The sequence below is a fragment of the Symphalangus syndactylus genome, chromosome 11 (assembly GCF_028878055.3).
Source record: "Symphalangus syndactylus isolate Jambi chromosome 11, NHGRI_mSymSyn1-v2.1_pri, whole genome shotgun sequence".
NCBI classification, from domain to species: Eukaryota; Metazoa; Chordata; class Mammalia; order Primates; family Hylobatidae; genus Symphalangus; species Symphalangus syndactylus.
Window position 1 is genome coordinate 25078081 of NC_072433.2, and position 27974 is coordinate 25106054.

The following is a 27974-nucleotide window of genomic DNA, read 5'->3' on the forward strand; positions in this document are numbered from 1 at the left end:
GCTAATCCAAAACATGGAAAACAGTACCTTATTGCTTTAACATTTCTCTTATTATGAGTATCTGATCTTATAAATCATCAAAAAATATATTTCTTTGAATAGAATCCAATGTCAGTGCTGCCCCCTGGAGTTGTGCAGCATGGTGACCCTGTAATATGAATAAATGCCATTTAAATTTCTTTTTTATGTATGAATTCTGTATGTCTTTTGCCCACAGATGGTCTTTTTTTTCCACCATGATATATTTAACATACGTGGAATCTGTATAATGGCACAGTTTTCTAAACCTCAAGTTTAGCTAGTGATCCCACAGTTTTTTTCCCTTTGGGTCATTTCTCCCCAGGGTATAGTCCCAGTGAGGGGTTGAGAGGGACAGCCTATAATTGAAATGTCACAAGCATGTCAAATTCTGGAGTTCTAGAACTTTGAAATTAAACTACACTCAAAGTGTCTCTCCAATGCCAGTTTACACAAAATTCTAGTTTGCCTCCTGCCTGAAGATTTAATTATGAATCATGCTGGATGGAGGAGTGAGGACACTGTGTGCCTTAGTGAGCTGGGCAGCCATTCCTGCCTGCTGAGCTTTATGTTCCTGTGGTTTATAATGTCTTCTCCGGTGAATAATAACCTTGGGTTCATGCCAAGCCTTTTGGTCTTTGTTGATGACCTATAGGGACTGGAAGCCTGGGATCTCAAATTCAAGAACAGACCTTTTAAGCCCGGTCAATCAATCAGGCTGCATAGTCAGAGCCACAGATAGTACAAGCTGCCAAGCTGCTGATGTAGAAAAAGACCCAAGTACTCAAAGGAACACACCATTCGCCAGAAAGTATGGGGTTGATTTTTTTTTCTCTTGAAATTGTTCAGTTGCTAGCAGGCTTCAGGTGTCAGTGGCAAGGCCAGCCAACAAGGAGCGCACCTACGGGCTTTCCCATAAACCCCAATCTGATGCACCAAATTTTGCCATTAGGTATTCACTCCTTTGGCTTAAACATTCCCCCAACCCAGCACTCCCTCCTGACCTGCTGATTATTTTCCACTTGGTCAAGCTTGAAGTGTGTTGGTCACTTTTTTTTGAGACGGAGTCTTGCTCTGTCGCCCGGGCTGGAGTGCAGTGGCGCAATCTCGGCTCACTGCAAGCTCCGCCTCCCGGGCTCACGCCATTCTCCTGCCTCAGCCTCTCCGAGTAGCTGGGACTACAGGCACCCGCCACCATGCCCGGCTAATTTTTTGTATTTTTAGTAGAGACGGGGTTTCACCGTGGTCTCGATCTCCTGACCTCGTGATCCACCTGCCTCGGCCTCCCAAAGTGCTGGGATTACAAGCGTGAGCCACCGCGCCCGGCCACAACTTCTTAACTGTCCTTGCAATGACTAGTTCGTTTCCCTGTCCCACCTTCAGTTTACTCCTCTTCAAAACCTCCTCCTTCTCACTGCTGCTTGCTCAGCTTAATTTTGCTAAAACGTTTCTCAGATGATGAACTCCTCGTGTTCAACAATCTTCAGTGGTCCCCATTGTCTTTGGGTATTGAGTCCAGATTCTTTAGCCTGGTGATGAAGGCTTTCCTGAACTGACCCAAACCTAGTCCAATTAACAACCACCTTCCAGCAGGACGTGATGGCTCATGCCTGTAATCCCAGCACTTTGGGAGGCTGAGGCGGGTGGATCACCTGACGTCAGGAGTTTGAGACCAGCCTGGCAAACATGGAGAAACCCCATCTCTACTAAAAATACAAAAATTAGCCAAGCGTGGTGGCGCATGCTTGTAATCCCAGCTACTCGGGAGGCTGAGGCAGGAGAATCGCTTGAACCCGGGAGGCGGAGGTTGCAGTGAGCTGAGATTATGCCATTGCACTCCAGCCTGGGCGACAAGAGTGAAACGCCATCTCAAAAAAACAAAAAAAACAACCACCTCCCAACTGCTCCCAGTATGCCCGCCTCAGGCTTGACTTAGGGATGGGGATTTGGCAATGAGTAAGATTCAGTCCCCTCCACTAACTAGTGGAGAGACAGACAGATGCATAGACATTTTCTTTTTATTTTAATCTTTTTTATTTTTTGCCTTTTATTTTTAATTTTATTTTTTGAGACAGGGTCTCACTCTGTCACCCAGTGCAGTGGTGCAATCACGGTACAATCATGGCTCACTACAGGCCCAAACTCTTGGGCTCAGGCGATCCTTGAATCTCACCCTCCTGAGTAGCTGGGCCCACAGGCATGTGCTACCACACTTAGCTAATTTTTTGAGACCCTATCTCAAAAAAAAAAAAAAAAAGGCACATCTTTAATTCCAAATAAGTCTAGAAACCGGCTATTTCTTATTTCTTTTCTTTTCTTTTTCTGAGATGGAGTCTTGCTGTCACCCAGGCTGGAGTGCAGTGGCGCCATCTCGGCTTACCACAATCTCCGCCTCCTGGGTTCAAGGGATTCTCTTGCCTCAGCCTCCCGAGTAGCTGGGATCACAGGCATGCGCCACCATGCCCAGCTACTCTTTTTTTTTTTTTTTTTGAGATGGAGTTTCGCTCTGTTGCCCAGGCTGGAGTGCAGTGGTGCGATCTTGGCTCACTGCAACCTCCACCTCCCGGGTTCAAGCCATTCTTCTGCCTCAGCCTCCCGAGTAGCTGGGACTACAGGTATGTGCCACCACACCTGGCTAATTTTTGTATTATTAGTACAAACAGGGTTTCACCAAGTTGGCCAGGCTGGTCTCGAACTCCGGACCTCATGATCTGCCTGCCTCAGCCTCCCAAGGTGCTGGGATTACAGGCATGAGCCACTGCGCCTGGCCCTTTTTTTTTGGTATTATTAATAGAGACAGGGTTTCACCATGTTGGCCAGGCTGGTCTCGAACTCCTGACCTCAAACGATCTGCCCACCTCAGCCTCCCAAAGTGCTGGGATTACAGGCATGAGCCACCGCGCCTGGCCCTTTTTTTTTTGTATTATTAATAGAGACAGGGTTTCACCATGTTGGCCAGGCTGGTCTCGAACTCCTGACCTCAAACGATCTGCCCACCTCAGCCTCCCAAAGTGCTGGGATTACAGGCATAAGCCACTTCTCCCAGCCCCCCTTTTTTTTTCTTTTTTTTTTGAGACAGAGTCTCGCTCTGTCGCTCTGGAGTGCAGTGGTGCAATCTCGGCTCACTGCAAACTCCGCCTCCTGGGTTCAAGTGATTCTCCTGCCTCAGCCTCCTGAGTAGCTGGGATTACAGGCAGGCACCACCACACCCAGCGAATTTTTGTATTTTTTGTAGAGATGGGTTTTCACCATGTTGGCCAGGCTGGTCTCAAACTCCTGACCTCAAGTGATCCGCCTGCCTTGGCCTCCTAAAGTGCTGGGATTACAGGCATGAGCTGCAGCACCTGGCCAGAATTTGGCTATTTCTGACCACCTTGGCCCAAGCCACTGTCATCTCTCATCTGAATTATTGCAACAGTCTCTGCTTCACTTCCCTCTGCACCTGCTGCCTTAGAGCCTATCCTTCTCACAGATGCTAGAACAATCTCTTAAAAATTGAAAATCAGATCCTGTCACTCCCCAGCATAAAATTATTCAATGGCTTTCCATTTCTCATAGAAATAATCCATTCCCTCTATTTTTTTTTTTTTTTTTTTTTTTTTTTTGAGACGGAGTCTCGCTCTGTCACCCAGGCTGGAGTGCAGTGGTGTGATCTCGGCTCACTGCAAGCTCTGCCTCCCGGGTTCACGCCATTCTCCTGCCTCAGCCTCCTGAGTAGCTGGGACTACAGGCGCCTGCCACCATGCCCAGCTAATTTTTTGTATTTTTTTTTTTTAATAGAGACGGGGTTTCACCGTGTTAGCTAGGATGGTCTCGATCTCCTGACCTCGTGATCGGCCAGCCTCGGCCTCCCAATGTGCTGGGATTACAGGCGTGAGCCACCGCACCTGGCTCATTCCCTCTATTTTGTTCCTCAGTTGGTCTCAATTCTTTCACCCTCAGGGCCTCTGCGCTTGCTGTTCTCTCTGCCTGGTCCATTCTTATTCTGCAGCTCAGGAGTTTGCAAACTATAGCTTGTGCACCAAATCTTACCTTCTGTCTGTTTTCATACTGCCCGTGACCTACAAGTGGTTTTTACATTTTTTTTTTTTTTTTGAGATAGGGTCTTGCTCTGTTGCCCAGGCTGGAGTACAATGGAGTGATCATGGCTCACTATAACCTTGAACTCCGGGGTTCAGGGGATTCTCCAGCCTGAGCCTCCTGAGTAGGGACTACAGGCACATGCCACCACACCTGGCTATTACTTTTTTTAGGTGGGGTCTTGCTGTGTTGCCCAGGCAGGTCTCAAACTGCCGGCCTCATGCAATCCTCCCACTTTGGCCTCCCAGAGTCTTGGAATTACAGTCGTGAGCCACCATGCCCAACCAGTTTTTACATTTTTAAGTAATTAGAAAAAATAAAAATAAAAAAGACCAATATTTCAGATACATGAAAATCATATAAAATTCAAATTTTAGTACTGTATCCATAAACAAAGTTTTGTTGGAACACAGCCTCACTCATTCATTCATGTATCATCTATAGATGCTTTCTAAAAGTAACAGCAAAAGTAAGCTAAAGAGGCAAAGATCGCATGGCCCACAAAGCCTAAAATATTTACTAACTGGCCCATTAGAGAAAACATTTCTCCTGCTCTGGTTCTCCTGGGCAGCTCTTCACTCTTCAGGTATCAATTTCAAAAAATCTCCTTCCCATTCAATCTCATCCCACCCTCCATTACTCTTGATCTCAACTCTGTATCTTCTTCCCAGCAAATACCACAATCTGCACTTACTTCTTTATTTGTTTTCCTATTTTGTTTTATTTTATTTTATTTTGAGACAGAGTCTTGCTCTTTCACCCAGGCTAGAGTGCAGTGGCGTGGTCACAGCTAATGGCAGCCTCAACCTCCTGGGTTCAAATGATCCTCCTACCTCAGCCTGCTGAGTAGCTGGGACCACAGGTGTGCACCACCACACGTGGCTAATTTTTGTATGTTTTTGTAGAGAGGAGTTTTGCCATTTTGCCCAGGCCGATCTCAAACTCCTGGCTCAAGCCATCTACCGGCCTCAGCCTCCTGAGTAGCTGGGACTACAGGCGTGCACCACTGTACCCAGCCTTAATCTTTTGTAGAGACAGGCTATCACTGTGTTGCCTAGGCTGGTCTCAAACTCCTGGCTTTAAATGATCCTCTTGCCATGGACTCCCAAAGCGCTGGCATTAGAAGCATGAGCCACTGCATCCAGCCTCCTGTTTGCTACTTATATCCCCCACCAGACTGAATACTCCACGAATAAAGAGACTCTGTCTCTGTAGATCACTGTATCTCCAGTGTCTGGCAGAATGCCTAGGCATGGTAGGCCCCTAATACATATTTAACAAATATTTATTTAAATATTTATTTATTTAATAAATATTTAACATTATTTAAATAAATATAAATAAGATGAAATTTGCAAGAGTCGTAGATTGAATTATTATTGTTACAATTCCGTCCCTTTAAAGAACCCGTATTCTCAGCCAGGTGCAGTGGCTCACACCTGTAATCCCAGCACTTTGGAAGGCCAAGGCAGGAGGATTGCTTGGGCCCAGGAGTTCGAGACCAGCCTGGCAACATAGGTCTGGCAACATAGCAAGACTATTTCTTAAAAAAAAAAAAAGAACCCATATTCCCAAAGTGCCACCCTCCCCTCTGACTGGCCATCCAGTTGGGAGGTGCCTCCATCACTCGGTTTCTCTCTTTTTTTTTTTTTTTTAAGATGGAGTCTTGCTCTGTTGCCCAGGCTGGAGTGCAGTGGCACAATCTCGGCTCAGTGCAACCTCTGCCTCCCGGGTTCATGCCATTCTCCTGCCTCAGCCTCCTGAGTAGCTGGGACTAAAGGCGCCCACCATCACGCCCGGCTGATTTTTTGTATTTTTAGTAGAGACAGGGTTTCATCATGTTAGCCAGGCTGGTCTCGAACTACTGCCCTCAGGTGATCCACCTGCCTCAGCCTCCCAAAGTGCTGGGATTACAGGCATGAGCCACCACACCTGGCCTTATCATTCAGTTTCTGAATGCCTATATTTTGCCTCCAGTAGGTTCACAAGGCATCTTTCTGGACTCTGCTTCCCACATCTTAACTTGTTAAGCAGCTGCCATTTACTAACTAGCTGTGAGATCCTAAGCAAATTATCACTCTACCTCGGTGTCCTCATCTGTAGGATGGGGATAATAGAAGTCCCTACATCATAAGGTTGTGAGGATTAAATTAAAATGCTGAGTGCATGGTAAGCATTAAATAGATGTTTGCTAAGTTGGTTCTTTCCTTCCCACCAGAGATCTTCCCAACAGCCTTTTATCTAGTCTCTATAAGGGGCTGGATTTGTTAGCTATTACTCTATAATAAACCGCCCCCAAAACCCAGTGGCTTAAAACGATTGCTCAAGAGTCTGTGGGTCAGCTGGGCTGTTCTACTGATTTCAGCAGGCCTGGCCCACCTCCACGGGGCTCACACATGAATCAACAGTCAGCTGCCAGGTCCCAGGTTGGCTGGCAGGTCTGGGGTGGCCTCACTCATATGTCTGGCTATTGGCTGCTTGTTACCTGGGCAACAGGGGTGACTGGGCCACGATGCTCTCGCCATCTAGCCTGGGCTTGTTTTCACAGCAGAGGCAGTCTCCCAAGAGAAGAGCAGATGTGTGCAAGGCCCAAGTGTGGACACCATCATTTTTGCTGCATTATGTTGGCCAAAGCAAGGCCAGCCCGGATTCTAGGGTTGGAGAAACAGATGCCACCATTTAGACAGGAGAGGCTGCAAAGTCTTATTACAAAGGATGAAGATACAGTGAGGGGTAAGGGTGACCAGTTTTGATATCAAACTACTACCAGAGCATGGGTGCCTGGGCTTGGGGAGTTTAGAATAGACTTGTCAGTTGCAGAAACAGGAGTATCATCTCCCAGCTTTGAGGCCAGATCCAGCTGGATTCAATCCCAGCTCCACCAACTACCTGTGAGGCCTGTGGGTGAGTTACTCTATCTCTCAAGCTTCAGTTTCCACCCAGGGTTGTTGTGATCAGAGGAAGTAGAGTGTAGAAGGGGCTGAGCACACTGCCTGGCTCACACAGAGCGAATATACAGCAAATAGAGATCATAGCATTCTTACATATGAGGTGCATCCTGGGCTCTGCTGATTCCCGCCTCTGCTTCCCCAGGTGAAGAAGGAAAACAGGCCAGGCAGGAGAGTGATTTCAGATGGAGAACCATGAATTGGCAATTACAGAGTAAGAGCTTAATTATAGTTCTTCGGGAAAAGAAGTGAGGAATGCAATCTGGTGGGCAGAGGGGAGGGGTCTGGGGTGGAGGAGGAGAGGGAAAGTTAAGAGGTGGAGGGAGAAGGGACGGAGAGAGGGAAGAGACACGGAGGCCCAAGACGGAAAAACTGAGCCACTGGAAAGGAGTCTCCCCCTCCCCTAAAATAATGTCGATGACATTTTGTTGTTGCTCTGATTATAGAAGTACTGTGTGCTCACTCCATGGTATTTGGAAAATGCATAGACTGTTTCACCCATAATCCCACCAAGCAGATATGATCATGGCTGATATTTACATGCTCCTAGGGTGTGTCAACATTGTCACAAATCTTTCACACTTTAATGTCTCCTGTGAAGACCCCATGAGTAGACATTGCTATCCCCATTGCACAGGGGAGGTGAGGAAATGGGGCACAGAAGATGTAAGTAACTTGTCCAGTGTGACACGTCTAGTAAATGGCATGTCCACATTCAAATCCAAGCTACCTAGTGCCAGGCCTCACACGTCACCAAGGGGTATATGTCCATACATTTTTCTCTTTCAGGAAAGGGTACCACTATTTTATTACTTTTTAGAAGGTTATTTGGCCAGGAGCAGTGGTTCACACCTGTAATCACAACACTTTGGGAGGCAGAGGCAAGCAGATCACCTGAGGTCAGGAGTTCGAGACCAGCCTGACCAACATGGAGAAACCCCGTCTCTACTAAAAACACAAAATTAGCCGGGTGTGGTGGCGCATGCCTGTAATCCCAGCTACTCAGGGGACTGAGGCAGGAGAATCGCTTGAAACCGGGAGGCAGATGTTGCGGTGAGCCGAGATCACACCATTGCACTCCAGCTTGGGCAACAAGAGCAAAACTTGGTCTCAAAAAAAAAAAAATGTTATTTGGAAAATTTGTACTGCCTTTTTCCAATTTTAGTTTTTAGTACTAATTCTAGAAGAGTGAAAATTTGTTTCATTATTTATTTATTTATTTTTGAGATGGAGTTTCGCTCTTGTTGCCCAGACTGGAGTGCAATGGCACGGTCTTGGTTCACTGCAACCTCTGCCTCCTGGGTTCAAGCGATTCTCCTGCCTCAGCCTCCCAAGTATCTGGGATTACAAGTGCCCACCACCATGCCCGGCTAATTTTGTATTTTTAGTAGAGAGGGGGGTTTCACCATGTTGGCCAGGCTGGTCTCGAACTCCTGACCTCAAGTGATCCACCTGCCTCGACCTCCCAAAGTGTTGGGATTACAGGTATGAGCCTCTGTGCCCGGCCCAGAGTGAAAATTTGTGTATCTGTCTTCCTTTCCTCCCTTTTTTGGTAATTTGTAATTTTGATATAATTTTAAATGGAAACCAAAATCACAAGAATAGTACAAGAAACTCCAGAAACTGTACCCACATTTACCAGTTGTTGACCATTTGCTTCATAATTTTCTCCTCTATATGATATGGTTAAGCTTTGTGTCCCCACCCAAATCTCATCTTGAATTGTAATCCCCTAATTCCCATAATCCCCACATATCAAGGGAGAGACTAGGTGGAGGTAATTGAATCATGGGGGCAGTTTCCCCCATGCTGTTCTCGTGATAGTGAGTGAATTCTCAAGAGACATGATGGTTTTATAAGGGGCTCTTCCCCCATTCACTCGGCACTTTTCCTTCCTGCCGCCTTGTGAAGAAGGTGCTTTGCTTCCCCTTCACCTTCGACCATGATTGTAAATTTCCTGAGGTGTCCCCAGCCATGCTGAACTGTAAGTCAATTAAATCTCTTTCCTTTATAAATTACCCAGTCTCGGGGAGTTCTTTTTTTTTTTTTTTGAGACACGGTTCGCTCTTGTTGCCCAGGCTAGAGTGCAATAGTACCATCTGAGCTCACAGCTACCTCCACCTCCTGAGTTCAAGCAATTCTCTGCCTCAGCCTCCCCAGTAGCTGGGATTACCACACCCGGCTAATTTTTGTATATTTAGTAGAGACAGGGTTTCACCCTCTTGACTAGGCTGGTCTTGAACTCTTGACCACGTGATCCATCTGCCTTGGCCTCCCAAAGTGCTGGGATTACAGGCATGAGCCCCCACACCCAGCCTGGGCAGTTCTTGTTTTGTTTTTGTTTTTTTTTGAGACGGAGTCTCGCTCTGTCGCCCAGGCTGGAGTGCAGTGGCGCAATCTCGGCTCACTGTAAGCTCTGCCTCCCGGGTTCACGCCATTCTCCTGCCTCTCCCTCTCCGAGTAGCTGGGACTACAGGCACCCGCCACCACGCCCGGCTAATTTTTTGTATTTTTAGTAGAGACGGGGTTTCACTGTGTTAGCCAGGATGGTCTCAATTTCCTGACCTTGTGATCTGCCCGCCTCGGCCTCCCAAAGTGCTGGGATTACAGGTGTGAGCCACTGCGCCCAGCTGCAAGGGACTTTTTAAATTATTATTATTTTGAGATAGAGTTTCGCTCTTGTTGCCCAGGCTGTAGTGCAATGTCGTGATCTCGGCTCACCACAACCTCCGCCTCCCGGGTTCAAGCAATTCTCCTGCCTCAGCCTCCCAAGTAGCTGGGATTACAGGCATGCATCACCACGCCTAGCTAATTTTGTATTTTTAGTAAAGACGGGGTTTCACCATGTTGGTCAGGCTAGTCTTGAACTCCCGACCTCTGGTGATCTGCCTGCCTCTGCCTCCCAAAGTGCTGGGATTACAGGCGTGAGCCACCACATCCCACCAAACTCAGGACATTTAACATTGCAACAATACTATTATCGAATCTATAGCCTGTATTTAAATTAATCAATTACCAGTGTATATATGTTTTTCCCAGTTCAGGATCGAATCCAGGATCCTGCATTGTTGCATTTAATTGTCATAGCTCTTATGCCTTCTTTAAACTGAAATAGCTTGCCAGCCTTCCTTTGTCTTTCTTGACCTTGACATTGATATGGGCTCGTTATTTTGTAAAATGTTCCTCAATTTAGGTTCCTTCCATTATTTTTTCCTATGCAAATGTATACACACATATTTTTTAAAATTAGGATCAGGCCAGGTGTGGTGGCTCACGCCTATAATCCCAGCACTTTGGTAGGCCAAGGCGGGAGGAGCCCAGGAGTTCAAGACCAGCCTGGACAACATAGCAAGACCCTGTCTCTACCAAATACAAAACAAAATAAGGTAAAAAAAAACAACATTTATTATAAAAAGCTAGGATAATCAAAATATATAAAGGATAAAGAAGGTACCCACCAATTTAACAAATAAAATATTACATATATTCCTCCTCTTTGTTTCCATGTACATTTTACTCTTCAATACTTTTATATTATTTTATTGTTGAGGGAAGAAATGAGAATATATATGTATGTGTATATATATATGTTTTCTCTCCAGTCAATTTACTGAATGTCCATGTTTTCCATTGCTTTGTGATGTCTCCTATATACCCTACTGAGGTCATATGTAATAGGACATGTTTAAGTATTTCTATTTTTTCCCAGTAATTTGTGTGTTTATTCCTGCATCAGATCCACATTTATTAACTACACTTTTAATTAAAACATAAAAGCTAATTTAAATAAATTTCCATCATCCCCCAAAAAAGCTTTGTGTCCATTTACAGTTACTTTCCATTGCCTCCTCAGCCCAAGGGAACCACTAATTTATATTCTGTTTCTATGGATTTGCTTATTCTGAACATTTTATGTAAGTAAGAATCATATAATTAGTGGCCTTTTGTGTTTGGCTTCTCTTTTTTTTTTCTTTTTTTTGAGATGAGGTCTTGCTGCGTTGCCCAGGTTGGTCTCAAACTCCTGGGTTCAAGCAATCCTCCCACCTCAGCCTCCTAAACTGCTGAGATTACAGCCATGACCCACCACACCCGCTGGCTTCTTTTTCTTTTTTTTATTGAGACGGAGTCTTGCTCTGTCACCCAGGCTGGAGTGCAGTGGCCTGATCTCGGTTCACTGCAACCTCCACCTCCTGGGTTCACGCCATTCTCCTGCCTCAGCCTCCCGAGTAGCCCGGACTATAGGCGCACACCACCACGCCTGGCTAACTTTGTATTTTTAGTAGAGACAGGGTTTCACCGTGTTAGCCAGGATGGTCTCAATCGCCTGACCTCGTGATCTCCCTCTTCGGCCTCCCAAAGTGCTGGGATTACAGGCGTGAGCCACCGCACCCGGCCTTGGCTTCTTTTTCTTAATGTTTCCAAGGTTCATCCATGTCGTAGCATGGATCAGTGCTTCATTACTTTTTATGGCCAAACAATATTCCATTGTATAGATCTACATGTTTTATTAATATTTGTCCATTCATTAGTTGAGGGGCATATGGGTTGTTTCGACTTTTTGGCTGTTATGAATAATGTTGCTGTGAACACTTGTGTACAAGTTTCTGTGTGGACACGTTTCATTTCTCTTGGGTAGATACCTAGGTGTGGAATTGCTGGGTCGTACGGTATCCTTAACCATGTGGAGAACTGCCAGAATGATTTCCAAAGCATCTACACCATTTTGTATTCCCATAAGCAGTGTATGAGAGTTCTCTTCAGAACACCTTTTTTTTTTTTTTGAGACAGAGTCTCACTGTGTACCCAGGCTGGAGTTCAGTGGCTCAATCATAGCTCGCTGCAGCCTCAGTCTCCAGAGCTCAAATGATCTCCTACCTCAGCCTCCCCAGTAGCTGGGACCACAGGTAGAAGCCACCACACCCAGCTAATTTTTTGTAAAGATGAGGTCTCACTATGTTACCCAGGCTGGTCTTGAACTCCTGGGCTCAAGACCACCTTGGCCTCCCAAAGTGTTAGGATTACAGGTGTGAGTCACCACGCTTAGCTTAGGACACTTTTATAAACATAAACTCACAACAATAATCTTCATAACAACCCCAGAGATAGGCATCATTGCTGTAATCTTTCAGGCGAGGACAATGACGGCAGAGAGGAGAGGACACCAGCTATAAGGGTTGGGGCTTCAAGTCTGAGATTGCCTCATTTCCTGTGGGAAGCCTGGCTTTTGAGCCAAAACAATAGGCTTTCAGGCTTTGAGAGGTGATGGGACAATGGGCAGAGAAGAGGACTCTGCCGGTCAAAGTCTTGGTGTGGAGATGGAAGCTCTCAGAGCATCAAAGCCACTTCTGTTTTTGTTTTATTGGGCAACAGTGGAGCCAGGTTCTGACAAATTAATGATAATCAAAGTGCTCTGACAAGAAGGAGAGTTCTGCAAATGCCAGCCATGAATTATTCATGGCCAGGTCTTCTTAACTGGGAAAGAGGAGGCTGCCTAGGAGAAGAAAGCTAAGCTCTCAATTCCCCTCAAGTTCGCATGAGCCTGAGCAGCCCCCACAGGACTCAGTTTCTCGGTGCAGAAAATGGGGCCAGATGTGAGCTCTCATTTCTTCGTTTTTTTTGTTTGTTTGTAATTTTTTTGAGATAGGGTCTGGCTTAATGCCCAGGCTGGAGTGCAGTGGCATAGTCTCAGCTCATTGCAACCTCTGCCTCCCAGGCTCAACCTATCCTCCTGCCTCAGCCTCCCCAGTGTGAGGTGTGAGCTGGGACTACAGGTGCACACTATCATGCCTAACTAATTTTTTTTTTAATTTTTGTAGAGATGGGTTTTTGCTATGTTCCCCAGGCTGGTTTCCAACTCCAGCTCAAGCAGTTCACCCGCTTTGGCCTCCCAAAGTGCTGGGATTACAGGCATGAGTCACCATGCCTGGCCAGCTATCATTTCTCTCTCTTTTTTTTTTGAGACAGAGTCTCACTCTGTCGCCCAGGCTGGAGTGCAGTGATGTGATCTCAGCTCACTGCAACCTCCGCCTCCCGGGTTCAAGCGATTCTCCTCCCTCAGCCTCCCGAGTAGCTGGGACTACAGGAGCGCACCACCATGCCCGGCTAATTTTTGTATTTTTAGTAGAGACAGGGTTTCACCATATTGGCCAGGCTGGTCTCGAACTCCTGACCTCAAGTGATTCAGCCTCCCAAAGTGCTGGGATTATAGGTGTAAGCCACTGTGCCCGGCCTCATTTCTTTATACTATCAGACCAGGACCTGCCGAGAAGGGCTGGTGACCTGGGTCCTGTTACCACTCAACTGGAGGCAGTGCATACCCAAGCTGCCCCTAGCAAGTGGCAAACAAAAACTAATAATACCAAAACATAGTTCAGGGGTTGGTAAGCCTTTTCTTTTCTTTTTTTTTTGAGATGGAGTCTTGCTCTGTCACCCAGGCTGGAGTGCAGTGGCGTGATTTAGGGTCACTGCAACCTCCCCATCCTGGGTTCAAGCGATTCTCCTGCCTCAGCCTCCCGAGTAGCTGGGATTATAGGCACGTGCCACCATGCCTGGCTAATTTTTGTATTTTTAGTAGAGGCAGGGTTTCACCATGTTGGCCAGGCTGGTCTTGAACTCCTGACCTCAGGTGATCTACCCGCCTCAGCCTCCCAAAAGTGCTGGGATTACAGGTGTGAGCCACCGTGCCCGGCGTGGTAAGCCTTTTCTATCAAAGGCCAGATAGTACATATTTTGGGCTTTGCAGGACATATGGTCTCTGTCACACTACCCAGCTCTGCCATTGTAGTGCAAAAGCGTCCATAGATAATCCATCAGCGAATGAATTCAGCCATCCAATGAAGCTTGGTGTACATTGACATTTGAATTCTATGTGATTTTCGTGTGTCACAAAATATTGTTCTCTTTTTGCTTTTTTTTTCCCCAACCATTTAAAAATGTAAAAACCATTTTTAGCTCCTGGAATGTGTAAAAACAGGTGTACCCTCAAAATGTTAAACATAATTACTGTTCGACCCAGAATTTTCATTCCTAAATATATACCTAAAAGAAATGGCCTTGGCCGGGCGTGGTGGCTCACGCCTGTAATTCCAACACTTTGGGAGGCCAAGGCGGGCGGATCACGAGGTCAGGAGATCAAGACCATCCTGGCTACCACAGTGAAACCCTGTCTCTACTAAAAATACAAAAAAATTAGCCGGGTGTGGTGGCACGCGCCTGTAGTCCCAGCTACTCCGGAGGCTGAGACAGGACAATCGCTTAAACTCAGGCGGTGGAGGTTGCAGTGAGCCAAGATTGCGCCATTGCACTCCAGCCTGGGCAACAGACAGCCTGAGACAGACTCTGCCTCAAAAAAAAAAAAAAAAAAAAAAAAAAAAAGAAATGGCCAGGTGTGGTGGCTCATGCTTGTAATCCCAGCACTTTGGGAGGCCAAGCTGGGCAGATTGCCTGAGGTCAGGAGTTTAAGACCAGATATAAAGATATTTTCGGCCGGGCCTGGTGGCTCATGCTTGTAATCCCAGTACTTTGGGAGGCCGTAGGCAGGCGGATCACGAGGTCAGGAGATCGAGACCATCCTGGCTAACACAGTGAAACCCCGTCTCTACTAAAAATAGCCAAAAAAAAAATTAGCTGGGCGTGGTGGCGGGCGCCTGTAGTCCCAGCTACTTGGGAGTCTGAGGCAGGAGAATGGCGTGAACCCGGGAGGCGGAGCTTGCAGTGAGCTGAGATCACGCCACTGCACTCCCGCCTGGGTGACAGAGCGAGACTCCGTCTCAAAAAAAAAAAAAAAGATATTTTCTTTATCTGTATTTTTCTGGTTTTTCTGCAATTAATTTTAAGAGATCTACCCCAGTCACCTTCGCAGTAGCGGCTTTGGATATATGAAAGTTGGGGGAAGCTGTGGAGGGGGACGCTATGAGAAAAGAATCAGGAATGGGATGGGGTTTTGCTCACCTCAAGCCCTACTCCGGCCCCAAACCCCTCTCCTTTCATTCTCAAAGATATTAAGGAAATCAAGGTCAAATTGCCAGCTGTGTGGCCTTGTATTGATTACTCACCCTGTCTGAACCCTTTCCCATATATGACATGTGGACTAAATTTCTGGAAAAGGCTCCCAGTCCTTTTCTTCCTTTCCTTCCTAGCACTGCTAAGCAAGACACAGGGAGTGACAGCTTTGTTTAGCAGTGCTGGGAAGGAAGGAAGGGAGAGAAAAGGAAGGTGGGGAGCATGGGGCGAGGAGGAGAAAGCTGGCATCCGAATCACTGGTGGGTGTGGCAGAGGCAGCAGGTGGGACAGGTAGAGGGACTGGTCCCCTCCTGTCATCTTCTCTGCCCTGGAGGTTTGAGGGCATGATTACCCAATCTCTGGATGTAACTCTTAGAAAGTCTGTGCTGGGCTGAGCACTGGACATGAAGTCCAAAGACCTGCATTCTGCTCACACCTCACATTGGTCACCTGTGACCTTGGGCAAATTAGTTCCTCCTTTGACCCTTGTCTTGCTCAGCTATGTAAGGAGTTAATGCTTGGCTGGTTGCAACAGTTCTAGGAAAGGTGCTTTGAAAAAGGCTAAGCAACTACGGTGCTGTCAGTGATGAACAAACTGTGGCAAACCTTCCCTTGTTTTTTAAAATGTCTTTATCGAGATGTAATTCACATACCACACGATTCGCCCTTTTTAAATGCGTGCTTCAGCAGGTTTTAGTCTATTCACAGAGTTGCACAACCATGATCACGATCAGTTTTAGAACATTTTCATCATCCCAAGAAGAAATCTGTACTGTTGCCAGGAGCAATGGCTCCTGCCTGTAGTCTCAGCGATGAGGGAGGATTGCTTAAGTCTGGGAGTTCAAGACCGGTGTAGGCAACATTAAAAACAAGAAAACCCCAAAAAAAACCTTAGCTGGGCGTGGTGACACAAACCTGTAGTCCCAGCTATTCATGAGGCTGAGGCAGGAGGATTGCTTGAGCCTGGGAGTTTGAGGCTGCAGTGAGCCATGATCCTACCCCTGTACTCTAACTCAGGCGACAGAGCAAGACAACTCAAAAAAAAAAACAAAAAAACTAAAACTAAAAACAAAACCATACTCTTAATTTATTTTATTTTATTTTTTAGAAATGGAGTCTAATTGTGTTGCCTAGATTGGTCTTGAACTCCTGAATTCAAGGGATCCTCTGCCTCAGCCTCCCAAAATGCTGCAATTTCAGGCGTGAGCTGCGCCTGGCCAAAACCCTACTCAGGAGCTCTCACCCTCCAGTCTTCTCAGGCCTCTGAGCCCCAGGCAAGTACTCATCTACTTTCTATCTCTATAGATGTGCTTATTCTGGACATTTCATAGAAATGAAATCATGTAATGTGTTGTCTTTTGACTGACTTTTTTCATTTAGGATAATGCTTGCAAGTCTTGTCCATTTTGTAGCATATATAAACATTTAATTCCTTTTTATAGTTGAATAATATTCCATTGTATGGGTATGCCATATTTTATGTATCCATTCATCAGATGATAGACGTTTGTGTTTTTTTTTCCTATTTTGGGGCTACTATGAATAGTGCTGCTATGAAGTTTTTATGTAGACACGTTTTCATTTCTTTCTTTCTTCCTTTCTTTTTTTTTTTTTGAGACAGAGTTTTGCTCTGTCACTAGGCTGGAGTGCAATGGTGCCATCTCAGCTCACTGCAACCTCTGCCTCCCGGGTTCAAGGGATTCTCCTGCCTCAGCCTCCCGAGTAGCTGGGACTACAGGCATGTGCCACCATGCCCAGCTAATTTTTTGTATTTTAGTAGAGATGGGGTTTCACCACATTGGCCAAGATGGTCTCAATCTCCTGACCTCATGATCCACCTGCCTCGGCCTCCCAAAGTGCTGGGATTACAGGCGTGAGCCGCCACGTTCAGCTTTTTTTTTTTTTTTTGAGACAGAGTCTCACTCTGTCACCCAAGCTGGAGTGCAGTGGTCTGATCTCGGCTCACTGCAACCTCCACCTCCCAGGTTCAAGTGATTATCCTGTCTCAGCCTCCCAAGTAGCTGGGATTACAGGTGCCTGCCACCACATCCAGTTAATTTTTGTATTTTTAGTAGAGATGGGGTTTCACAAGTTGGCCCGGCTGGTCTTGAACTCAAGCGATTTGCCCGCCTCGGCCTCCCAAAGTGCTGGGATTATAGGTGTGAGCCACCGCACCTGGCCTATTTTATTTATTTATTTTATTAGAGGTAGGGTTTTGCCATATTGCCCAGGCTGTTCTCAAACTCCTGGGCGCAAGTTATCTGCCTGCCTTGGTTTCCCAAAGCGTTGGGATTACAGGCATGCACCACTGTGTGGGGCCATTAAGTTTTATTTTTAACTGACAAATAATAATTGTATATATCTATGGGGTATGAAATGATGTTTCAGTACCTATATACATTATGGAATGATCAAACCAGGCTAATTAACATACTTATCACCTCATATACTTACTGTTTCTTTGTGATGAGAACATTTAAGATCTATACTTTTAGCTTTTTTGAAATATATATTATTATTAACTATCACCATGCTGTATACTAGATCACTAGAACCTGGTTGAAGAAAAATCAAAAGGATACCTTGTGACCATGAAAATTACATGAATTCAAATTTTAGCTTGAAATATCTACTATCTAGCCCTTTATAGTAAAACTCTGATGACTTCTGAACTAAACAAACACAGAGAAACTTGGATAGAATCTATAAGCTGAATGAAAAAAGCAAATATAACAGTGATTTGTTGCTGCATAACAAATGATCCCAAAAGGTAATGGCTTAAAAATAGACATTTATTATCTCACATAGTTTCTATGGATCAAAAATTTGCAAGTGGCTTGACTGAGTGGTTTTGGCTTGGGGTCTCTGACAAGGTTGTGGTTAAGATGTTGCTGGAGGCCGGGCACAGTGGCTCATGCCTGTAATCTCAGCACTTTGGGAGGCCAAGGCAGCTGGATCACGAGGTCAGGAGATCGAGACCATCCTGGCTAACAGGATGAAATCCTGTCTCTACTAAAAATACAAAAAAATTAGCCGGGTGTGGTGGCAGGTGCCTGTAGTCCCAGCTACTCAGGAGGCTGAGGCAGGAGAATGGCGTGAACCCAGGAGGCGGAGCTTGCAGTAAGTGGAGATCGCGCCACTGCACTCCAGCCTGGGCGACAGAGCAAGTCTCCGTCTCAAAAAAAAAAAAAAAAAAAAAAAAGATGTTGTTGGGGCTGCAATCATCTGAAGGCTTTACTGGAGCTGCAGAATCACTTTCAAGATGGTTCACTTACATGGCTGGCAAGTTGGTGCTAGCTGTTTGCAGAAGGCCTCGTTCCTCTTAGACCTCTTCATAGGGCTACTTGAGTGTCCTCACAACATGACAGTTGAAGGCCAGGTGACTCAACTCATTGTTGTTTTAATTTACAGTTCCCCCTGGGCATGGCGTCTCACGCCTGTAATCCCAGCACTTCGGCAGTCCAAAGCAGGTGGGTCACTTGAGGTTAGGAGTTCAAGACCAGCCTGGCCAACATGGCGAAACCCCATCTCTACTAAAAATACAAAAAAAATTAGCCGGGCGTAGTGGCACACGCCTGTAATCCCAGCTACTTGGGTGGCTGAGGCAGGAGAATTTCTTGAACCCAGGAGGCGGAGGTTGCAGTGAGCTGAGATCATGCCACTGCACTCCAGCCTGGGCGACAAAGTGAGACTTAGTTTCAAAAAAAAAAAAAAGAAAAGATAAAAAGAGAAAGAAAATGCTTAATTATTACCCAAATGGCAGTGCTGGTGGATTGCTCACCCCTCCTGCCAGCCTTCTGCCCTCTCTGGAGACAAAGGGCTCTTATATCCCAGAGCCCTGTGAATGCCTCCAGTTCTAGACTGTTGGTGGGAGAATCAAAACTCTCTTTAAAAATATTAATATATCCTATGACTCTAGGCCTTGTCACTTCTTTCACTTAGCTCTTTTAACCCTCATCAGCTCCGCCAGGTAGGAACTGAACTGTTATATCAAGATGCCCAGAGAAGTGAGTTGAATGGCATGTTTTTAACTGTTATACCTCCCTGTGAAGTCATTCATTCGTTCGGCAAATACTTATTGAGGACCTACTATGTGCCAGTACTGGGGATACAGCAGTGAACAAAGCAGGCAAAGCCCTTGTCTTCATGAGGGGTGGGAGCAGTGAGATAAGACAGTAGACAGCCCATGCTTGGTATCTCATGCCTGTAGACCCAGCCACTTAGGAGGCTGAAGTGGGAGGATCACTTGAGCCTGGGAAGTGGAGGCTGCAGTTAGCCATGATTGCATCACTGCACTCCAGCCTGGGTGACAGAGACCCTGTCTCAAAACAAGCAAACAAACAAAGACATTAGGCAGTAAACAAACAGTAAATAAGATAGATACACTAAAATGGGGTGAACAGATAGAAAGTTACTGTGTTATAAGGGGTAGTCAGGGAAGACTTACATTTGAACTGACACCTGAAAGTGGGAAAGGAGCCAGCTCAGTGAAAAGCAATTCTGTAAGTGAACACAGCAGTGAATAGAACAGCGAAAAATCCCTATGCTGACAGAGTTTACACACCACCAGAGGGAGAGAGACAGCAAATATAATAAGTCAATTATATGACATGTCAGGAGGTGATAATTGCTATGGGGAAAAAGTAGAGCAGGGTAAGGGGGTGTATTAGTCCGTTTTCATGCTGCTGATAAAGATACACCTGAGACTGGGTAATTTATAAAGAAAAAGAGGTTTAATGGACTCACAGTTCCTCGTGGCTGGGGAGGCCTCACAATCATGGTGGAAGGTGAAAGCCATGTCTTACATGGCGGCAGGGAAGAGAGAGAATGAGAGCCAACAAAAAAGGAAACCCCTTATAAAACCATCAGATCTCGTCAGACTTATTCACTACCACAAGAATAGTGTGGGGGAAACTGCCCCCATGATTCAATTATCTCCCACATGGTCCCTCCCATAACACATGGAAATTATGGCAGCTACAATTCAAGATGAGATTTGGGTAGGGACACAGCCAAACCATATTGGGGGCTAGGCTAGTTAATGAAGGTCTTGCTGAAAAGCTGATATTTGAACAAAGACTTGAGGATGAGGGAGGAAACCATGCTCTTCATGGGGAACATTACGTGTGTCAGGAACAGCAAGTGCAAAGTTCCTGTGGCAGGAACGTGCCCAGGTTTTTTGAAAGGCAGCAGGGAGGCCTGGGTGACCCTGGGTTTATTGGGCTATGTGTCCCACATCTTAGACATAGCTTGTTGCTTCTTTTGATGTCAGATTTTTTTTTTTTTTTTTTGGGTGGGGGGGTTGGAGAGAAGGAAGGACAGGAAACTGTCACAGATAGCCCAGTGATCAAACTTAGTGTCACAAAATAGCACAAACCTATACAATGGGCCTCCTGATATGATATAATGGGAAATAGATACAAGGCCTATGTAATATGGTTACCAAAAGCGACTTGCCTGAATATAACCATGAATAATAAACAGTTGGAAATAAAAAATTGGAAATAAAAAATTCCAATTGTGGGACCTTTTACAAGACAACTGCCTGTATTCTTTAAAAATGTCATGAAAGAAAAAATGATGTGAACATTGATTGGATCTTGGATCACAAATACAACCACAGCTACGCAGGATATAAATGAGACAACGGGACATTTGAGTATGTATCGGTGAGATAATAGCATTATATCAAGGTTGAGCTTTTTAAGTGTGATACTGGCATTGCGGCTGCCTACAGAGATACAGGCTGAAGTATTCAGGGGCGAAGTGTCAGGATGTCTCCAAGTAACCCTCAAATGGTGCAGTCAAGAAAATAAAAATACATATCTGAAATGCGTGGCAAAATGTGTCGACAATTGATGAATCCAAATGGGAGAACTAAGGGTGTTTGTTGATTGTGCGATTTTAAAGCGTTTCTGTGGGTATGAACTTTTTCAAAATAGTTGCAAGGAAAAACTAACGCTTTGCTTGTGGAGATGCTGGCTGCTCCTGCATCCCACCACGGGCCCCTCGGATGTGTGGATTTGCGGGTCTCGTTGTTTCATTTATTTATTTAATTAATTTATTTAGACTTGGAGTTTTGCTCTTTCGGCCAGTCTGGAGTGAAGTGGCGATTCTCCTGCCTCAGCCTGCTGAGTAGCTGGGATTATACCTGCCTGCCACCACGCCCGGCTAATTTTTGTATTTTTGGTAAAGACAGGGTTTCGCCATGTTGGCCAGGCTGGTCTCAAACTCCTGACCTCAGGTGATCCACCCACCTTGGCCTCCCAAAGTGTTAGGATTATAGGCATAAGCCAGCGCGCCCGGCCAGGTCTCATTATTTCTGACGCTCAACCTGATCCCTGCTGTCGCCGGGTGCCCCATATCTCTTCCTCTCGCGTACAGGACCTGTAACCTGTGGATGGACGTCGCCAAGAGCAGGTATCTCATCAGAGAAGGAGAAATTCTAGCGTCGTTTAAAGGAGGGAAGGGAGAAAAGAAGGAAGAAAAGGAGAGGAAGACAGACAAGCTCGCCTCTTGCAGGCTCCGTGAGGCCGGGCGGCTCCGAGCGCTGCAGTCCTAGGAGCCCTTCGCGGTGCGTCACCGCCCCCCGGTGGCCACCAGGCAAGCACGCGGCGCCCGGCAGGGAGGTGGAAGGGGTCCTGCAACCCTCGCTCCTGGAGGCTCCCGGGAGAACTCCTGGCAGGCCAGCGCCCCCACAATCCTAGCCTGTTCACCTTGGGTTGGCACATTGTAAAAAGCAACTACTATGAGCTGAGCACGGTGCAGGTGCAAGTGCTCTGTAGCTATTAACTCACTTAATCTTCACATCAGCTTTAATAGGTGAGATTATGGTAGCCCTCATTTTACAGAAAAACTCAGGCTCAGAAAGGGAATGCAGATTGCCCAGGCTGGTCTTGAACTCCTGGCCTCAAGGGATCCGATCCTCCTGCCTTGGCCTCCCAAAGTCCTGGGATCCCAGGTATGAGCCACCTCACCTGGCCTGGGGCCTGTGTTTTAACTAGCAAAGACTGCACAGCTAGAGTTGCACCTTCTAACTCCAGGTCCAATGTATGGCCCACGACAGTACACCTGTTTTTTTGTTGTTGTTGTTGTTGTTTTTTTTTACTTTCCACATGTGATGACGATAACAAAATAATAGCAAGACACATCTATAGTGCTGACCATGGGCCACACATAGTGCAACATATTAACCCATTTAATCTGCAACAGCCCTACAGGTTAGGTTCTATTAATATGGCCATTTTACCATTGAGGAAACTTAAGTACAGAGAGCTTAAGAAATTTGCTGGACATGGTGGCTCACATCTATAGTCCTAGCTATTTAGGGGCTGAGGCAGAAGGATGGCTTGAGCCCAAGAGATTGAGACCAACCTGGGCAATATAGTGAGACCCTTGTCTCTATAAAAAATAAAAAATTAGCCAGGAGTGGTGGCAGTAACTGCAGTCCCAGCTACTTGGGAGGCTGAGCTAGGAGAATCACTTGAGCCTGGGGAGGTCGAGGCTGCAGTGAGCAGTGATTACGCCACTGCACCCCAGCCTGGGTGACAAGAGTGAGACCCTGTCTCTAAAAAAAGAAAGAAAGTTTTGTCCCAGGTCACTCAGAGAGCAGAGTATTGACTGGAAAAGTATTGAGCAACGCTGGGATTGTCTGTTTATTCCGTTTATAAATGTTTATTGAACACATACTAAGTGCAAGACCTTGAACTAAGACCTCAGCGTGCAGGGAGGGAGAAAGACGACAAACAATGCTACTGAATTGAAAAATGAAAAATGCAGTGAGAAAACCTAATGTAATTACAAAGGTGTTACTGGAAATAAGATCCTTAATGTGGAGAATGGAATGGTTTAAGATAATTTAGAAATAAAAGTAAACGTGAACAGCTGACTACTTCTGGGGGAGAGGAGGAGTGACGGCTTAAGTGAATAAACACCCTTTCACTGCAATCCACCAGCAGAAGTAACACACCAGTAAGTCCTAATTTAAGGCTTGGCTGAATATTTATTTTGACAACAAAAGAAGGAGCTGCATTTTCCTGAGAAATTAAGAAAAGGGGTAGCTTTTAAAAACTGTATTGAAAGTCCTACTCTTCATAAACAGAATCTAGTGATTCAATCTGACTTTCAGAGAATGCCAGTTAGCTACCACTTGCAATCACCTCCTCCCACTTCAAGCCTCTGGCCTCATGCAGAGCACCTTGTGGCAGCGCCAGGTACTCAGTCCCCTCCTGGGTCAGAGGAAGTCCATCCACATGGCTCTTGTTAGGCCACCCCCTCTCTTCTGTACCTCTCAGGCCCACTGCTGCACCATGTTTCTTTGGAAGGCCTCAGACTTGGGCCTGCTAACCATCATCAGAGACTCACTCCTTCCTTATCTGGGTGGGCAAAACCCCAGGGAGAAGCAGCCTTCCCAGTGGGGCTCCGTCTACAGCCTTACTGTGACTGAACTCAGCACCAGCAGGGCACTGCCTCCGCCCCACTGCAAACACACACTTTTATTTTTTTTTTAGCTTACATACCTTATGTAGTCATATAAGATACATGCAGAAAAATGTGTAGGAAAATGAAAAGCACAAGGTTTTATCATTTTCATCTTATCATCCTTGTTAATATTTTGATCTACATCCTCCATGAAATATTGTCTGGACATATTCGAGGAAAAGATATGGCTGGAAAAACTGGCCAAGAGTGAATAAACTGGAGGGCGTGTTAGATCCAAAACAACAGTAAAACAAGCATCCTGCAAAAGTAGTTGTATGTTTTGTTTTTATTGAGACAGAGTCTCACTCTGTTGCCCAGGCTGGAGTGCAGTGGTGTGATCACGGTGCACTGCAGCCTCAACCTTTAGGGTGATCCTCCCACCTCAGCCTCCTGAGCAGCTGGGACTACAGGGAGGTACCAACATGCCCAGCTAATTTTTGTATTTTTTTGTAGAGATGGCATTTTGCCATGTTGCCCAGGCTGGTCTTGAACTCCTGGCCTCAGTCCCGCCTCGGCCTCCCATAGTGCTGGGATTACAGGCGTGAGCCAGTGTGCCCAGCCAGTAGTTGCATTTTTTTTATTATCTATATCATTGGTTCTCAAAATGTAGTCCCTGGGCCAGCAGTATCAACATCATGTGGGAACTTTTCAGAATTGCACACGCAGTAGCCAGCCCAGACATGCTGGATCAGAAAATAGGCTGGAGCCTGTGTTTTTTATTGTACTTATTTATTTTTTGTTGAGACCAGGGTCTTGCTTTGTTGTGCAGGCTGGTCTCAAACTCTTGGCTTCAAGTGATTCTCACGCGTTGGCCTCCCAAAGGGCTGGGATCTCAGGCATGAGCATCACACCCAGCCCGGTGTCTGTGTTTTAACCAGCTTTCCAACTGATTCTGATAAATGCTCAATTTCAAGAACCACTGTACTGCACAATGACCAAACCTCTTAGGAATTCGGTGTGTTTAAAAAATGAATTTACACTTCTCTAACCATAACAACATCGACTTATAATTTCAGAAATAACAGCAAGAGGGCCAGGCGCGGTGGCTCACGCCTGTAATCTTGGCACTGCGGAAGGCTGAAGCAGGCGGATCACATGAGCTGGGAGTTCAAGACCGGCTTGGCCAACATGGTGAAAGCCCATCTCTACTAAAAATACAAATTAGCTGGGCGTGGCAGCAGGTGCCTGTAGTCCCAGCTACTGGGGAGGCTGAGGCACAAGAATCGCTTGAACCGGGTAGGTGGAGGTTGCAGTGAGCTGAGATCACACCGCTGCACTCCAGCCTGGGCAACAGAGTGACTATGTCTCAAAAAACAAAACAAACAAACAAACAAAAAACAAAGAGCAGAAGGAGACTCTGGTTTGATGAGTGGAGAGAATGCCTGGCATGGGGATGGGGTTATCCACCCAACATCTCTACTTGGGGTAACAAGTCCTAGGAACCAGGTAGCAGGCAGTGTCCAGATGGGCTGGACAAAATTAGGGGTGGGTTTTTCCATCCCCCTTCCCTCCCCAAAAGTGTTTGTGTGGTGAAGTTACAAAATGAATATAAAGTGGAAAAGAACCAAAACTGTCCCTCTCAACAGCTGCAGGATCTCCTTAACCAAGCACCCTTGAGCTCCCAGGAGGGGTCCCCTGGGGCATTTTTCTGCCCCTACATTGTCCCTGTCCTCCTCTACCCCTCTCCCCATCCCTACATCTGTCCCTTGTTTTCTCTTCATCCCTTTCTGCCCCTCCTCTTGGTTCCCCACTCTCTCTGTCCCCTTTTCTCCAACTCCAGCTTTTTTTTTTTTTTTCTTTTTGAGACAGAGACTCGCTCTGTTACCCAGGCTGGAGTGCAGTGGTGCGATCTCAGCTCACTGCAACCTCCACCTCCCAGGTTTGAGCTATTCACGTGTCTCAGCCTTCCAAGTAGCTGAGACTACAGGCACGTGCCACCACGTCCAGCTAATTTTTTTTATTTTTAGTAGAGACAGGGATTCACCAGATTGGCCAGGGTGGTCTTGAACTCCTGACCTCAAGTGATCTGCCCACCTCAGCCTCCCAAAGTGCTGGGCAACTCCGGCTTTTTACTTCTAACCTCTCTTTTTCTGTGTTCCTTGGTCTCCAGGTGTTGATGAGGGGATTGGGACACGGAGGTCACTGCCTGGTTTCCTGCTGGCCCCTGTGAGGATCTCAGTGGTGGAGGGTGGTTCAATGAGTCCTGCAGCGCACCCCCTTTTGTGGCTTTTCAGGTTCCCCAACATGGAGGCCATTCTTGTCCCATGGAAAGGCCCCAGGGCTGCAGTCTTCTTGGGAAGCTCACCATTGTCCTGTTGGGTTGCTGGGTCCTTGGGTCAGTGGAGTTGCCTCCATCCCCCAGCCCCACCCTAGAGTTGAATCCCTGGGCCAGGAAATGCCTGTGACCTGGCAACCTCTGGACAGTAATGAAGGAGGGGGCACCAGCGAGCACCTTTGGGGACCAGGCACTCCCAGGAGTGGCAAATGGGCACCCCATTTCTCTCTCTGCCTTTGGTCCAGCTTCCTTGCTGGGCCGAGATTACGCCACTGCACTCCAGCCTGGGCAATAAAAGTGAAACTCCTTCTCAAAAATAAATAAATAAATTAATTAAATTAAATAAAGATAAACAAATAAAATATACAATTCAGGCTGGGAGTGGTGGCTCACACCTGTAATCCCAACACTTTGGAAGGCTGAAGCGGGCAAATCATTTGAGGTTAGGGGTTTGAGACCAGCCTGGCCAACACGGTGAAAAATACATTTTTACACTGTATGGTAAAAATACAAAAATTAGCCGAGTGTGGTGGTGCATACCTGTAATCCCAGCTACTGGAGAGGCTGAGGCACAAGAATCACTTGAACCCAGGAGGTGGAGGTTGTGGTGAGTGGAGATCGCACCACTGCACTCCAGCCTGGGCGACACAGCGAGACTCTGTCTCTGAAAAAAATAATATATGCATATATAATTCAGTGAGGTTAGACAGATGTGAATACTCATGAAGCAATCACCACAATCAAGTTATCAAGCATTTCTGTCACCCCTAGGAATTTTCTTGTGTCCCTCTGCAGCCAATCTCTCCTTCTGCTCCTGGCCCTAGGCAACTGCTGATTGGCTTTTTGTCAATAAAGGTACATTTTCTAGAATTTTGTACAAATGAAATCATGTAGTATGTAACCTTTTGGGTCATTCACTTAGCATAATTATTTTGAAATTCATGCATGTTGTATGTATTAACAGTTCATTCCTTCCTATTACTGTGTAGTATTCCATTGTGTGGATACATCATGATTTGTTTATCCATTCACCTGCTGATGCACCTTTGAGTTGTTTCCAGTTTTTGACTATTGCAAAAAAAAGTTGCTAGAAATGTTCATATATAGGTCTGCATGGACATGTTTGTTTCCTCTTGTTTTTTAGAGATAGCATCTTCTGTTGCCTAGGCTGAAGTGCAGTGGTATAATCATAGCTCACCGCAACCTCGAATTCCTGGGCTCAGGCACTCTTCCCAACTCAGCCTCCTGAGTAGCTGAGACTACAGGCACACGCCACCACACTCAAGTAATTAAAAAAAAAATTTTTTTTTAAGAAATGGGATCTCACTGTGTTGCCCAGGCTGGTCTGGAACTCCTGACCTCAAGTGATCCTCCTGCCTTGGCCTCCCAAACTGTTGGGATTACAGGCAGAAGCCACCAAACCCAGCACAATTTTTCTCTTAAAGTCTCTTTTGTTCTGACATTGGTATAGGCACCACAGCTCTCTCTTGGTTTCTATTTGTGTGGTATAAATCTCTTCCCATCCTTTTACTTTCAACTAGTTTGTACCTCTGAATTTAATTTGTGTCTCTTGTAGGAAACAACTAGCTGAAATTTTTTTTTTTTTTTTTTTGAGGCAGAGTCTCACTCTGTTGTGCAAGCTGGAATGCAGTGGCACGATCTTAGCTCACTGCAACCTCTACCTCCTGGGTTCAAGCAATTCTCCTGCCTCAGCCTCCCAAGTAGCTTACATTACAGGCATGTGCCACCACGCCTGGCTAATTTTTTTTATTTTTAGTAGAGATGGGGTTTCACCACGTTGGCCAAGCTGGTCTCGAGGTCCTAACCTCAGGTCCGCCCACCTCGGCCTCTCAAAGTGCTGGGATTACAGGCATGAGCCACCACGCCCGACCCGATTCATGTTTTTAAATCCATTCTGCTGGCCAGGCGCAGTGGCTCATGCCTGTAATCCCAGATTACAGGGATTACCCGCCTCCCGGGTTCACGAGATTCTCCTGCCTCAGCCTCCTGAGTAGCTAGGACTATAGGTGCCTGCCACCACTCCCAGCTAATTTTTTGTATTTTTAGTAAAGACGGGGTTTCACCATGTTAGCCAGGATGGTCTCGATCTCCTGACCTTGTGATCCGCTTGCCTCAGCCTCCCAAAGTGCTGGGATTACAGGTGTGAGCCA

At 46.2% G+C, this 27974-nt stretch overlaps 1 protein-coding gene across 5 annotated transcripts in view; it reads right to left on the bottom strand.

The window, feature by feature from the left end:
* The window catches only part of CDH3 (cadherin 3), a 170542-nt gene that overhangs the window by 123039 nt on the left and 19529 nt on the right, over nucleotides 1-27974 (bottom strand). For 2 of the 5 annotated variants that reach the window (XM_055298425.2, XM_055298422.1), the window contains exon 1: nucleotides 6584-6665. The exons of 1 other annotated variant lie outside the window; for it this stretch is intronic. Coding sequence is in view for 1 of the 4 variants with exons in the window: in XM_055298423.1 (XP_055154398.1) it covers nucleotides 6584-6623 (40 nt within the window). In the remaining 3 variants the exon portion in view is untranslated. Of the gene's footprint in view, nucleotides 1-6583; nucleotides 6750-27974 lie in introns of those variants that run through there. 2 more of the 5 variants (XM_055298423.1, XM_055298426.2) reach the window with 2 other exon arrangements.